Source organism: Aptenodytes forsteri, unplaced genomic scaffold, assembly GCF_000699145.1.
Source record: "Aptenodytes forsteri isolate BGI_AS27 unplaced genomic scaffold, ASM69914v1 Scaffold53, whole genome shotgun sequence".
NCBI classification, from domain to species: domain Eukaryota; kingdom Metazoa; phylum Chordata; class Aves; order Sphenisciformes; family Spheniscidae; genus Aptenodytes; species Aptenodytes forsteri.
This window is the reverse complement of record NW_008795909.1, coordinates 9,594,387-9,609,894: the sequence shown is the minus strand read 5'-3', so window position 1 is coordinate 9,609,894 and position 15,508 is coordinate 9,594,387. Positions and strand designations below refer to the sequence as shown.

Sequence of the window (15,508 nt, the reverse complement as noted above, 5' to 3'; positions counted from 1 at the left end):
TGGGGCGCGGCTCCTCTGGTGGCTCCTGCGGCCTCTCCCAGGTGGGACCCGGCGAGGGCAAGAGGCTCAAGATGTCGAGGAACGTAAGTGCTGCTCCGACCGGTCCTGCCGTTACTCCGCGCTGCGTGGGGCGGTCCCCTGGGTCGGCCCCTTCCCGCTCCGGCCGCTCCCCCGGGGCGGCCTGTTTGAGGCGAGGGGCCCTGTGCAGCGCCAGGTGCAGCGGAGGGGCCGCTGTCACATCCCGCCTGGCATCTCGAGATGAGCAAAAGAGAAGCCTCGCCTCCTGTCTTGGCGACGTGTGCTAATCTGAAGTTACTTCTTGGTTATTCCCCACAGCCAGCATACATGCAGATAAACCCCTGGGCCTTCATGCTTTAATGTGGCACTGGCTAGGACAGCAATAGCAATTTTGTTTTAAGTTATCTCTTTTTGTTGCTCTAGATGCAGTTATTTTAAAGCATGCAGGCACTGACCACTGGTGAGGTAAAATGTAACTTGTTATTTATAGCTATGTTTTAGTTGGTCTGGAATTCAGCAGTATTACTCAATTTGTCATGGCCCGAAGGCGGGGTGTGGACACCAACTAGGGAACCTAGAGACAGACTGAAGAAAGCTTGAAGGAACATGTTGAACCACTATAATAGCAATTGTTTTTTCCATTATGCTGGAGTTTTATTTATTGACTGTATTTCTGGTATCAAAAGTGTGATGAGGCATTTAATAAGTGTGGGAAGGTTTTGGTTCAAGGCAAGAGGTGCTACTCTGTAGAGCAGCAGTATTAACAAAGCTAAAACACTTATTTTGAAACAGAGTGCCTTCCCCTGTCACACCAATATTGCATTTTTTGGTTTATCTCCAACAGTTCTCTGACACAGGAAGCAGAAAAGAACATGTTAAAATCACAAGTGAGTCCAAACCAGGGTTCCTGGAGAGGCTCAGTGAGACTTCTGGAGGCATGTTGATGGGACTTGTGACATTTCTTCTGTCTTTCTACCTTCTTTTTACCAATGAAGTAAGTGAAATACCGTCAGTGTTTATACACAGCTTTACAGTGTCACAGCTGAGGTGACACTCAACTAGTTTTGCATTTATAGGCTTACTAAAATGATCATGTTAAAGCTTTGTTACTTCATCCATGAGAAGAGGACATTATGTCTGGAGAGTCTGGTGCTTATCCTTGGGAAATAACAGAAGAGTAAAATCACTAGGCCACAGATAGTCTTTCTGTAGAACTGAGTGTGGTAGAGGCAGTGGCAGTGTGTGATGAGAGATAAGATCCAAAACCGGTGCTGGTGCAGAAACAGGCTGTAGTATTATTGAAAGAGGGTTGTATGAGCCAGCCGCATTCCAGAATTCTCTTTTCTTGGGATAACATGAGGTCCTAATTTCTACTGTTGTTACAATTGCATTAAAGGAATTCATATTCCATGTTGCAAAATTGAGGGTGCTAATTATTCTCAGTGTTATTTTGTGTCTTTGTTTTAGACTGAAAAAATAATTGAAGTAAGCAGGGAATCCTAACACCCTACCATTGCAAACATACATGCTTTTGGCAGTTTTGGAGTGGGGGAGCAGAATTCTGTGAATTTTCACCTAAGACTTCTTTTTATACCTCTACAAGAGGAAACAGAACTAATCCCAATTTTCGTGACTTTGCAGGAAAAAGCACACCGTAACATGATGGTAACGTAAGGAAAACTTCTGCCAAGTAGTCATATGGGTCTGTGGAAAAAGGACCATAATTGGCATAATTTTTGCAGTTATTCATGGACAATGAACAAGGCAAGAGGTGAAGAGCAATAACTTTGGACCCTTGTAGGAATAATCTATGTATGTTTGAGGAGCTTAGTCAATGTTAATGGTTAATGCATGGGTGAGAAGTACTGCGCCAAACTGTGTCAGACACACAGAAAGAGAGTGGAGAAGTACAAGTCTGTTTCGACAATATGCCTTGAGGCTGAGTATACAAGCATTCCTTGCAGTCTTCAGATCACTTGTCTGCTAACCTTTTTCACAATATACTGCTGTACCATTGATTCTCCACAACTTGATTTTGCTTTTCTTGATTGCAGGGACGAGCTTTAAGGACAGCCAAATCTCTTGATGAGGGACTTTCTCTTGTGATCCCTCTTGATAGCATCCACAGTGTGTCTCAGCAGAATGAAGGGAGATTGGTGCACTTAGCTGGCTCTCTGAGTACATCTAAGGTAAATAAAATAGTATCTTGAAGATATGAGTATTTCAAGCTTGGAGGGAAGGAAAAGTCTTTGCCAATTAAAATTATGTTTGATATCCAGGGAGAAGACACGTAGCTTCTCTCTTCCCCTGCAAGCATTGCCAGCTACTACCCAAGCTTTGGTTCTTGACCCGGAGTCGGGGAGATGCTGTACAGCATTGGTCTCCCTACTCCCAAACAACATGGTACCTCTAGCTGTGTTTACCCTCCCACTGCCTTTGGTGGATAATTTCAATTCCTCTTTGTGTAGGGAACCTGTTGTGTATTCATGATATTGTAAAGTCTTTAGGCTCTTGCAGTACAGCTCTGCAAGTTCTGACTTTTCAGTAGCGATGGCATTTTCCGTGGTCAGCCTGCAATGCAGAAGGTAACAGCACGGTAGCTTCCAGCAAAATAAAATCTCCCCCTGGTTTAAACACTTAAGCCTGCATACCATTAGCCAGCATTTCTGGTTTTATTCTTCACTATGGCAATAATTTTTGATGATGATTCTTTAGGTCGGATTTATCAGTGATATAAAGAGATGCTTCTTTTTGTCTTTCATAACAGTTATTCTATATTCAGCTGTATGTAACATAGTACTAACTATGTACAGTGAGATATGTAAAAAGGTTTGATAATAAAAGTACAGTGTTTGAGTTTGTGAGGTACAGCATTTATGCTGACTTGTAATTTCTTTAATTTTTAAATAGCCTTTGTTTGATCCCAGCTATGGGCTCTCCATCCAGGCTGTCAAACTTAAGCGTAATGTGGAAATGTACCAATGGGTAGAATATGAAGATTCCACGTAAGTGAAAGAAATCTTTAAAAGTTGTTTATAAAGCTGTTGTATTAATAGGGTCCCATCACTTTTTTGTTTTCTCTCCTCACCCCCAAAGAAAAAAAGCCCAACAAGTCTTTATGGCAGAATAATTCTGGGGTGTTTTTAGAGAGTCACTTCAATTTCCTTGGAGATGTCAGGTCTTATAGGTGGTCAGTGCTGCAGAGTTTGCATCTTACAAAATCTGGGTAATATCTGAGGCCTTTTATCAAATGTTTCCACTTCTTGATTTTGTATAACTTCATATGGGGTTTCTTGGCCTCCATGCTGCAGCTGTGGTTTTTTGTTTTCATTATTGTTGTCTGATGCTGGGCCACCTCAAAGCCCATTGATCTATTTTCTGTCATATGTATTGTCAACAGAATTCAAAGATCTTTACCAATTTACGAAAAAGAAAAAAAAACGCACTCATGTTTTTCCCAAAGACTCAGTTGATTTCTATCCTTTCTGATGTTGCTAAAGCTTCTTTTATTTATTGATGTACTTTCTGCCCATCAGGATTTCTGTAACTCCACCCCCATAATACTCCCTGCCTGCTAGTTGATTAGCAGAATCAAAACCAGTGTCCCAAAATACTTTGTCCTGAATTTTTTCAAATAAAACTTCATAATGCTCTTCTTCCCTGCATCTGCTAAGCCTTTCCCATTACTTTAGCCATTCTCTAAAACTTGATCATGGACCCTCAAGCCAATTTTCTTCCCTGTCCTCAAAAAGGAAATACAAAAAGATTTTTGCAGAATCCAGAAATTTCATTATATTTTCCCTTGGCTTTCTTCCTTTCTTCCACAATGACAAGGATTTACTTGGGTTTTTTGGTTGGTCGGTTTTTGGGGTTTTTTTAAATCTCCCAAGGGGGTCTTAACTTTTGTTAGAAAAGTAAGTGAACCCAACAATTTCAATTACGAATTCCAGATTAAACTCTGATAAACCCATTGACCCAAAAACTGCCTGGTTGATACCTACAGCCTAACATACACTAGAATATTTCAAAGCAATTAAAAAACCCTATTGCATCCAATTGAATCCAGAAGTCAGATTCTTTTTTCAGACTTGTGGACACTTGAGACTTTTTGGCGTGTGACTATGAGGGAAATCTCTTAATTTCTTTGGTACTTCATATGTGTGCAAATTGAAGTACTTAATTAAACCAAGACATGATTTCTTGATTTTTAGAAGACTGCTACACCTTATCCTTAATAATCAAAAGCCAACATTAATTTCTAGCTGTGAAAGTAAACTGCAAATTTTAGTTGCTTGAGACACTCAGATTAGTTTATAATAGGCAATATTGCAGTCTAGGTACCTTTTCAAGGGGATTTACAAAACTGTAATGAGATGTTAGCTACTCTGCTAATAGTTGCAAGCAGAAGGGGAAAAACATCTCTGTTATTAATAATAATTCCACTGACAGTAGTATAAAAGACATTAGCTATTGTGTAGGTCTGACTCCACAGAACGCACGTGCCAAATGTCTTATGTGTCATACAAAAAAAAAAAAAGTCAGAGGTTGTGAAGATGTGAAAAATAACTTCTCAGTTTTAACATGGTTATGGTGCAGCATCTGTAAAAGACTTGTTAATTTAGGTCAGCTTGTCTCCCTGTCTTTAATACTGGTCATTCCACATCGATCTAGTCAACTCCTTATTGGCAACATGGGAATAAAAGTTTTGTGGCTGTTTAGCATTTGTGTGTAGTTTTCTCCTTGTACAGAGAATCTATGTCTTCAGAATAGGTAGTTCAGAGAAGAGTTAGTTTACTTGTAAAGATAAGTTTGTGTTGCCAGTGAGCTGTCTGTGCATTTCATTTGTAAAGTGTATTCTGCCCTGAGCAGGGGTGTGTGTGCACTGTTTTGGTTCTCATCCCACCCCTTTTCTCTGCAGGGAACATGAAGAGAATGGTGAGATTAAGAAAGAGACAAAGTATTCCTACAGTAAGTTGATCAACAGAAAGTCCCTTTTCTTTTATGCATGTAACTTTGGACTTTTCTGTGTGTGTATTTTATGTGTGTTTATTTTCATTTTTGTTGTAAAGCCTGTATTTTCTTGTTGGGAAAGAAAGGAAAGGAATGTGAAGAAATAAGCAAATATTCTGTTTCCTAAACAAATGGCAGGACCTCCCGTTCTTGAGGTAACTGAGGTGAAAGGACGTGTGCTGTTAGCCAGCAACTACTGCAGAAAGTCTTGTCTTGGAACTCCTAGAGGTTCAGAGCAGCATCCAGGGATAGGATGCTCCGGAGATAGGACCCATAAAGTCCTCAGTGACGGGAGATGGGCAGAGATGGGAGCGTGTTCAAAGCTATACCTGAGGTTACTCTTCAGAAGTGGAGTAATTGAGCATATGTCAGGCGTGAGCAGAAGAGAATAGACAGGGAAGAACGGTGTAGCTCCAGCCTGTAAGACAGCCTGTTGAGAGTCTGTTGTGGTTTAACCCTGGCCGGCAACTAAGCACCCCCCAGCCACTCACTCACTCCCCCCCGGTGGGATGCAAGCAAAGCAAAACAAGGAATTCATTCACTGCTTCCCATGGGCAGGCAGGTGTTCAGCCATCTCCAGGAAAGCAGGGCTCCATCATGTGTAACGATTACTTGGGAAGACAAACACCATCACCTCGAATGTCCCCGCCTTCCCCCAGCTTTATATGCTGAGCATGACATCACATGGTGTGGAATATCCCTTGGGTCAGTTGGGGTCAGCTGTCCCGGCTGTGTCCCCTCCCAACTTCTTGTGCCCCCCCCAGCCTGCTCGCTGCTGGGGTGGGACGAGAAGCAGAAAAGGCCTTGACTCTGCGTCAGCACTGCTCAGCAGTAACTGAAACATCCCTGTGTTATCAACACTGTTTTCAGCACAAATCCAAAACAGAGCCCCATACTAGCTACTATGAAGAAAACTAACTCTATCTCAGCCAAAACAAGCACAAAGTCTGTTTAGGTGTTGATACCAGCTAATGAAAACCATCAGCACCTTCTGATGTGTGCTATGGCTTTTGCCAAATGCTTTTTTGGCAGGAGCAGAAATGAGAGCATTATTCTGATCTACCCAGTGGCAGAAAAATACTCTGAGTCATCGTATATCTGGAGATTGGTCTCTGCTTCATTTATCTCTGATTAAAGCACACGGATGTGTAACATGGGTGTGTAGCAGCTTCTGGGTGTGATCATAAAAATAGCCCAGCTCAGTGAAGCATGGGACCCTGCAGCATGGAGATACATAAGGAGCAAAGCTAGTGGTTGTGAGCTGTGAAAAACAGCCTTACAGTGGCAGGGAACAAAAAGAAATGCCATTTAAAAAAACAGCTGCCCTCTCAAGATTGATGGATTCTGTCCAGTAAAATCTGTATATTACTAGATGTGGTGGGTTAGCTTTGGCTGGCAGCCAAGGGCCCACACAGCTGCTTGCTTACTCTCCCCCTCAGCGGGACTGGGGAAGAGATTGGGAAGAAGAGGACTGAGAGAGCTTGTGGGTTGAAAGAAAGAGAGGGAGATCGCTTACCAATTTTAGCATTGTGGGCAAAACAGACTCGACTTGGGGAAAATTAACTTAATTTATTGTCAATTAAAATAAATATTTAATTACTGATTCGGGTGTTGGGTAAACACATTTGCTCTCACCCTTTCCCAGGCTCAACTTCACTCCAGACTCCTCTCCCCTTGCCCTCCCCACCCCCTGTTATTGCCACAGGTTACACTCACTCCCTATAGTGAAGCAGCAAGGGGTGCAGTGGGTGGGAGTAGGTTTACAGTCAGTATGTAGTGGTTTCTCTCTGCCACTCTTTCCTTCTTACACTTTTCCCATGCTCCAGCATGGACTCTTCCCATGCCGCAGTGAATAACTGCTCTGCTGTGGAGCACTTTCTCCTCTGACTTTGGTGTTCCCTCTGTTGTTTCTCACTCCTTTTTGTTCCCTCCCTTCCCCATTTGGTGTTTTCTGCTCTTTCTTAAAAATGTTTTCACAGAAGTGCCCCGAACTTCACTGATGGGCTCAGCTGTAGCCTGCAGTGGGTTTGATGTGGAGCCAGCTGTGTCCAACACAGGGCAGCCTCTGACCCATTCTCACAGAGGCCACCCCTGCAGCCCCCCAACTACCAAAATCTTGCCACATCCCCAATACACCAGAATATCCCTTACAGTGATCCCTACTCCACTGTTGAACCGAAGTCCCTTTCCTTCCTCATTTCCTCTCCTTCATGGAAGTAGAGCAAGCTATTTTTAATACGGAAGCTGCTCAAAAAAGGGGCTTTAGTTTTATAGGAGTTATAAGAAACCTAGTGGAATCTGTTCTCGGGATGTGAGAAGGCTGCTGTGGCCTGAACGAAGGTAGCATTATGCATTTTTGACAGTGGCACATACAGGTACTATCTCTATCTGTTGCTTGACTGCGCTGAAATTTGCTAGTTCCAGGAGAGCTCACAGCCCTTCCTCACAAAACCCAATTATTCCCAGAGTGGAGCCAGGAATCAAACCCAACAGTAAAGCTCCCACTGAGCGAAGTTGAGTTACAATTTTATTGCTAAAATCCTTTTTTTCTAAATCCTGCCATTCCTTGTTAATATGCTAGGAAGATGGATTTAAGTATCAGTACGGACTATCGCATACATACTTTGATGTAAACGTTATTATTGCAAGTGTAACTTAGAACTGATTCATTGATTGAAAGGTGTCTTCAATACCTAAGATATGAGTGGCAATTTTTCCTGTTTTCTCCTCAACCTTCATATAATTTTCTTTAGATACTGAATGGAAATCAGAAGTTGTGAACAGCAGAAACTTTGATCGAGAAATTGGACACAAAAACCCTAGGTAATTTACCACTAGCACAGTCCCTCTAGATTCTGTCACTGTATCTGATCAAAGATGAAAGCTAAATGACTAATCTTCATGACACAGTGAAGTCTATGGAAACTGTTTGTCTTTTGGTAGTTGGGAGAACTAAGGCATAGAGAGATTAGAGAGCAGTTCAAAGCTGCCTGGTGGAACCAGAATTAAGCTATCCATTAGCAATGGCTGGACATCAGGCTATTATTGTATTACCTCTGGACCATGTGGTCTCCATGTAGGAGAACTTGAATGGGTTCCTTTCTGACTTTTATTGTCTGTTAGTGCAGTCTATTACTAATTCTTTCCTCTATTACAAGTACAGGGTTAGAATAGCAGGCATCCCATGAGCTTGTCACACCACTTGCATGCTGCTTTTTCTAAGCTAGCATGTGTGAGCTCACAGGCTTATTTGTGGCAATCGCCCTTATATAATTTGTTTCATGTCTCTCTCATCTGCAGCATTTCAGTTACACTACAATGTGCCATTTTTAATGCTAAGTTTTAGCTTGCTTGTCATTCTCACAGCACCTGAGGATGCAGGATGCCATCTGGCAAAAAACATCATGTGCGAGTGAAAAATACAACTGGAGAGATAGTAGGACCACTATTTCAACAAAACTTTGAACTTTGCAAAATCTCCAGAACTTTGTTTTGGTTCTGTGGGCTCATCCAAATACACTGTCCTTTATTTGGAAGTACTACTTCAGGAGGGAAAGCGAAGATCTATGTGTTTTTGATTATAAGTCCCAACTAGCAGACTTGTATAGACAAGAGATAATGGAAAAAAGGATGCACAGATGACACACCTGCTTTGTCTCTCCTCCCCATGCACGCTTTTTTGTTAATGAAAATTCTCTAAGCATTCTCCAGTAAATGCAAATCTCCAGTTGAGAGTAAGAAACATTTTTCATTTAGTGCTATTGCAGTACATAATTTAAAAAGTGCTGCAGCTAAGAACATTTCGTCTGAGTGTATTGGTACAAACCAAGGAGACTGAGCATAACTGTGGAGGATCCTTGCGTGAGACAGCACGATGTCTGCAGACGTGCTGAACTTTAGAATTTGTGCCTAGCATTAATAAGACTCTATTTTAAGTGTGTACTACATGTCATCTTCCTTCTGTCCATCCATCTTATCTTTTTATGCAACTTAGACATTTGTGAAAATAAAATCTGTTGTTTACTGCCAAGGAGATTCTAGTAGTACTACTTAGGAGAATGAAGTCAAGTCTGTAAGTAAAGCATTCCTGAGTTTGGAATTTAATTAACTTGGCCATGATGTAGAAGTACCTTTACAGGGAGAAGGTTTATGATCTAGGTTTGTTAATTTAGCAGGTAAGATCTAGCAGTTGACAGCCGAAGCTAAACAAATTCAGGCTAGAAATAAAGTGCATTTATGAGCGAAGTTAAATGTTGCAGGAATTCATCTAGGAATGTGATTAATTCATTGTCTCTCAAAACCTCTATATCACCACTGAACAGCTTCCTAAGAGCTGAACTCCCTTTCAGCCCATTATAGGTTCAGTACAGAAAAAACTAGTGAAATCCTATAGTGTGAATGGAAGGTCAGGTGAGGGGATGAGACAATCGTATCTTGTCGTATTTTAATGGCTCCAACACTATGAAGTCTGGACACAGTTTCTTGATGGATTTGTTTTCACATCATGACGGCCATTTAGCTCTTTGAGTTTCTTCTGATGTTTGACATAGTACCTTTTATGTGCTGTATATTACGTACTGCAAATCAAGAGTTTGATCATAATTCTGGGACTAATCAGGGGCTCTCTCTGTTCCTCAGTGCCATGGCTGTGGAGTCTTTCACTGCTGTTTCTCCTAACGTCCAGGTTGGCAGCTTTGTTCTTTCCAAGGGTAAGGATTGCTTTGTACTGGCTTTGTGTCTGTTGTTGCATCAGCAGTGGACTTTGGTTCTTTCCACAACGGCAGTCATTTCAAGTGATAATCGGGAAGCCAGCCAGCAAATTGGCTGCTCCAAGTTAGACACTGGACCTGAGCTTGTTTCTTTATTCTGCTTAGGTCTTGTGGATAAAATTGATGACTTCAAGCAGCTGAGCTTGTCAAACCTTGAGGATCCACATGCTGATGTTACCCGAGGAGGAGATTACTTTTACCACAGCGAGAACCCCAGGCGTCCAGAAGTAAGATGAGAAAGATAAACCAAAGCAGTGATTACTATTGTGTGAAAAAGAAAGTTGGGGCATGTCCCATTTCTATTTAAATATGTAAAAATTGGAGTGCAGACCATCACATAGGATGACACCCTTAGTACAGTCCTTCAGCATGAGTGCTTCTCTTGCAGGAAGCTTCTGATCCTGCTTCTTCGTCTTCTGTTTTCTTGAGTCTGCCATACTTTTAAATGGAAAGACACGGGATGGTGCTGGGAGGTGGGTTCCACCTCTGCCCTGCTGTACTGAACGGAGTACAATGAAATAGCTTGTTGTCAGCTTGTGCTGCCTGCCCTACTCTGCCAAAAGATGAAATGGCAAGGGATGAACATAGGATCTCTTTGGTGTTAATGTACTCCTGCAGCTAAATCGGGGGGGGTATTGCAAAACAGCATTTGAGCTATCCTGTTTCAGCTATCACTAGGCCTGAAAAAAGTACAGCTTGGAAATCATTCTGGGTATCCTCTGGCTTGACATAAACGTTCAGAAAAAGTGTTGATATATAAAGAGTGTTCCCATGCAGAGTTGTCTTTTCTGTGATTCTCCTTTGTAAAGAAATCTTTCTTGACTTCCAATATTCTCTTGTTTGTAGGTGGGAGACCTTCGTGTCTCGTTCTTCTATGCAGGTCTGAGTGGAGATGACCCCCATTTGGGCTCTGCTGATAAGGTGAGTCTTCAACTGTTTCTGTATTTTGCAAACTCTGTTCCCAACTCAGTAACCGGTAAATATTTTTCCCTTTCTTCCAAGGTGACTGTGATTGCTCGCCAGCGAGGCGATCAACTGGTTCCATATCATACCAAGTCTGGAGATGTCCTGCAGATTCTGTACCCTGGGGATCTCTCTGTGGAGGTGAGATACCACACTGTACTAGTTAAAAGTGGAGATGGTAGTGCAGAAGCAGCAGGGGAGTAAGCTCTCATTCTCCTTCAGACCTGCTCTAGAGGAGGAGATGCTCGATGTAAACATTGGCTTTTCTCTCTCCTTTTTCTAGGACAACGCGTTATAGCCTGTGTTTGCCTTCCAGGTTTCTGCACGTTCTTTGTGTTGCAGCAAAATGCCATGCTTCGCCCACTAGTAGTACATAATTTGGCTATAGTTATTCCTGATTTTTTTTTAATTTTAAAAAGGAACCATGGCTAAAGTAGCTATATATTTATTTTTGTTAAAATACCCTTGTGTTGCTGCTGAACATCCTTTGCTTTAAAGGCTGTTTCTGTGCCTTCTCATTTTGCTTTTATTTGCTTTTTGGTAGTTTCCCACTTACACATGCAAGCACGTGCTTTTGACAAGGTCGTATGTAAAAATAGTAAAAATCGGGCTTTAATTAAACAAACCGTAGGAGCTGTCCTCTCTTCAGCTTCTAATAACAGGAGTTTAGGCTTGTTTGAAATGTTTATTGCTATTCTGGCTGAGAAAGAACCTTCAGGCAGAGCATTATGCTCCAATAAATCCTGCATGCTCCGGCAATTTGGTGATTCATTTACTCCTTTTAGTAGGTTTGTTTCCATTAATGATTGTTTCATGCCCTGCTGCAAAAATCCCAGATGCCAAGTATTTACAAGAGCTCCCAAAAGCAGTTAAAAAGGCTTTTGTTTGGAGTTGAAAGAGAGTAGCAGGAGAATCGGCTCTCTGCTGTGAGCTCTGAATCTTCATTAGATAGAATTTTAGTTCATTGGAAATTAACTCACTACAAATGAGTAATTCGTAGAGTACTTGTATGTACAAGTAGTCAATCGTCATACACGTCTTTTCCCATTAAGCACTTTATTATGTCTTAGCCATATTCATGTGTGCGTTTTATAGAGCCAGAGGGGCACACAACCCATTTTGAAAAAATCTTACTCAGAATTCTTGCAAATAGATGCTTTGCTTTGCCTTACACAATATACACATACCTTTTATCTTTTCTTCCCTGCATCCTGCTTGCTTTCTTTCATATACCTTTCCTTCAGTCATCAGTGGATATTGTTGTCTTTTCTTTCTTCCTCCAAACACAGTGAAGTCAGATTGTTCCTTCTGATTACATTTACTTATTAGTGTATTTATTTCCCACAGTAATGTTGAATGTATCCATTTGCAGCAAAAACTCTGTGCTTTCTGCCTGTGGTTATAGTGTGTTGAACGGTGCTTGTTTAGCTGTCTTAATTTAGAAAAATGCTGGTTTCCATTGTGCTGCACTTCGAATCTATTGTAGTGTGCAGTAATACTGCGCAAAAAGACCCTGCAGAATGAGCCACAATATATCTTCTACAAGAGAATTTGTACTCCTAAAATGCCGTTGGCTCTAGTTTGCTTATAATACACTGGAATCAAGAGGATCTCAAAAGAAATTGAGAAATAGGCTGCATATAATGGTGTTTGCTTTCAGGAAGTGTTTCAGAAAGAGCATGAGAGTAACACCATGAAGACCTGGGCCCTCCGTGCAGCAGGCTGGCTGGCAATGTTTGTAGGCATCAGCCTAATGACCCGAATCTTTTACACTTTGGGTAAGTTTTTCACAGAAAGGTAAAATGATTTAGAAATAGGATTGCAATCCCTAGAGAGGTCCTCTCTTGCTCACATATGCAATTAATTCATTTGGAGGTCAGGAGGAGTCTGGTTTGAACTCAGATTGGATTTGATCTGAAAGTCACTGTAGGCAATTGCAGGTAAACAGGATCCCAGAACCAGATGGTTGCTTTGTGAACATTAAAAAAAAATACACAAGTATCTATTGCCAGTCTCAGAAGATCCCAGCCCGGTGCTTACCAAAATCAGAAGCCAAAGCACACATTGGGCTGGTTCTTTCAGGTCTAACTCAAGGTGCTGCAGCCTAATTACTTTCTACACCCATGCACAAGTGGTCCCCCAACAGGTCTTAATTAGTGGTTGTATAGTAACATGTCTTTGTGTCTGGTTATTCTACACTACTGTGAACACACAGTGAAAAAGGTTTTTGTTTATCCTTTTAGCGTAGAAAAATGTTGGAATAAAAACTTAGAGAAAAGCAGGACGGTGCCTCCAACTTGTATAAACTTCAAACATCAAAGCTATCATTTGCTTTGTAGCAGTGCCCTCTCTTTTTTTTTTTTTCTTATTTACTTATCCATATACATGCTACTGCAAGATTTATTGTTGCCAGAAATTAATTTTTGTGCTAGCATATTGTATCAGTTGCCCTAGACTTGTTCCATAGCTGCAAGGCTATCGGGCTACACCGCCTCTCAAGCCTTGGACAAGACTTCAGACATAATTTTGGATTAGGATACCATTGTCTTAGATGTTTAGCTGTTGCTTAATTATCAAATGCCTTGAGGATACTCTGCTGAAATGCCTTACCCAGTGCTCTTGATAAATAATTTGAGTCTGTCTTTTGATTGCAATAGTTAGCGTGCAAATCCTAGGCATGAATAAGACTTCCTTTTAAACTGTCATCTTGTCAACTGCTTCATCCCTTGTTTAATTCTTTCTGCAGTGGACTGGTTTCCTGTTGTGAGAGATCTGGTTAACATTGGATTAAAAGCATTTGCCTTCTGCGTAGCCAGTTCGCTGTCGCTCCTGACCATCTCCGTTGGCTGGCTTTTCTACCGCCCTCTCTGGGCTTTGCTGATCGGGTTGCTCTCTGTAGTTCCACTTGTGGTTGCGAAATCTCGTGTTCCACCAAAGAAGCAGCAGTGAGAAGGAGGTGGTCGGGTTTTGCGCTGAATCCTGGTTAGAAACTTTTCAAGTGCATTTCTGTCCCAGTTACTGCAGCATGCTTACCACATCTCACAGTTCAGCAGTGTGCACCGGGAGTTGGGGAGGGGGCTTGAACATGGTTGTTGAGACACATTATCCGTGAAAAATATGACTATAGGATGCTGTTTGTAGGAAGTCAATGACATTGACTTTGGGGGGAAAAAAGCATTTTGGAGTGAGTGTCTGTATTGATGATAAGTTGGTGAACAAGCAGATTTGTACCTCTTACCACTTACTAATTCCTCCTGAATTGAGAACTGGCAACTCCTCACTGACAGGTGGGGCACCTTGTGTATTCTGGAGAAAGTGCCATCTTTATCACATGGACCGTGATTAGATATCCTTAGGAAATATGTGTGTGTACCCGTCTCTGACAAACCCTCCCTCTGCTGCCTTTTCTTACATGCACAGTCACGTACGCTTCTTTGGCTGATGCGTTTGGAAGTGTCTGTGTTCAAAGGAAAACACAACTTAGTTGAATTTCACATAATACTTAACGTATAATGTATGCTTTTGGACTGAGGATTTTCAAAGTAACTTGAAATAATGAGTGGCCGGCCAGGTTAGCGGTGTTCTGAGGTAGGGCAGATTTGTCAGAAAGCATTGATTTCCCCCAACTTTTTAAAAGTCTCTGAAGTTGTTCTTGGTTAAGCATCTGAAATGGTAGCGTGGATTATACCATTGCATAACTGTTTCAAAAATTTAACTTGGAATTGCACTTAATTTAAGGGGATACTCAGAGGTCACTGACCTTTAAAAATAAAACCTGCTGCCTTGAAACAAAATTAACTTTTATAATTGAATGTATATTCTTTAAAATATTTGGGGTTTTTTGCTGTGTATACTGTTTCTCTCTTGAATTTCACTTAGTAAAGATAATGAACTCCATGAAATTAAATAATGAAAACATTTTTGCCTGATTAGATTTCATAAACTTTAGTGGCCTGAATTTTGAGCTGTATATCATGTTAGAGGAATGCCTTCTTGTAGTGCTGTGATGGCTCACGTTTACATATTTCTGCTGTAACCAGTACTTGAGCTTAGAGACTACCTTGTGCTGTTTTTAAGTCTCTCTCGACCTAGCTGAAGTCTGGCTTCCAGATGTGCCCTCCCTGCACTACAGTGGGTTTTTTTCTGTAAGTATACACAATTCAGTACAAAAATAATGTCTTCATTTATGAAATCCTGTTATGACCGTCAGGAGAAATGTGCTCCCCGTACCAAAGGAACTTAACTTGAACATACGTAGAAGCAAATGTTTGCTACAAATGGTACTGAAATAGAGATCTGAGTTACAAATCATGAATTTTTGAGAAGTAGTAATTACTTTATTAGCCTTAGTTCTTTCCATTCTTCTGGTATTTGGATGTTGTCAGTTCAGTCTCATGGCTCGGTTCCTCTGGTAAAAGCAGTAGTAGTGAGTGAAAGGTTATGGGAGGTGCAAATGGCCTCATGGATGCAGCTGACATGCATTAGCGATACTGCACAGTCTTTCCGCTGCTCCCTAACACCAACTTTTGCTCCATCAATTAAGAATCGCACTCCACTGGGGAGAAAAACAAGTGTTGGACTGCTGCCTTACCAATGATGCAGGAAACTAACCAGCATTACCATATTAGAGATGAAGATACCATTTTCTACAGAAGTGCTGAGCTTTTGTATATTTAATAAAATACAATTTTCAAAAGGTTGGTCTGTAGGCTTCTTTTTTATTACATTTAAGTATTGCACATTTCATG

General features: G+C 41.3%; 1 protein-coding gene across 1 annotated transcript; it reads left to right on the top strand.

The window, feature by feature from the left end:
• Window positions 1–7: 7 nt before the first annotated feature.
• TMEM43 (transmembrane protein 43) lies at window positions 8–15,316 on the top strand. Its single transcript, XM_009284423.1, has 12 exons — window positions 8–83; window positions 863–1,012; window positions 2,073–2,207; window positions 2,929–3,023; window positions 4,937–4,986; window positions 7,782–7,851; window positions 9,667–9,737; window positions 9,903–10,024; window positions 10,644–10,718; window positions 10,800–10,901; window positions 12,421–12,538; window positions 13,507–15,316. The coding sequence occupies exons 1-12, from the start codon at window positions 72–74 to the stop codon at window positions 13,707–13,709; spliced, it is 1,203 nt and encodes a 400-aa protein (XP_009282698.1). The 5' UTR covers window positions 8–71; the 3' UTR covers window positions 13,710–15,316.
• The last annotated feature ends 192 nt before the right edge of the window (window positions 15,317–15,508 follow it).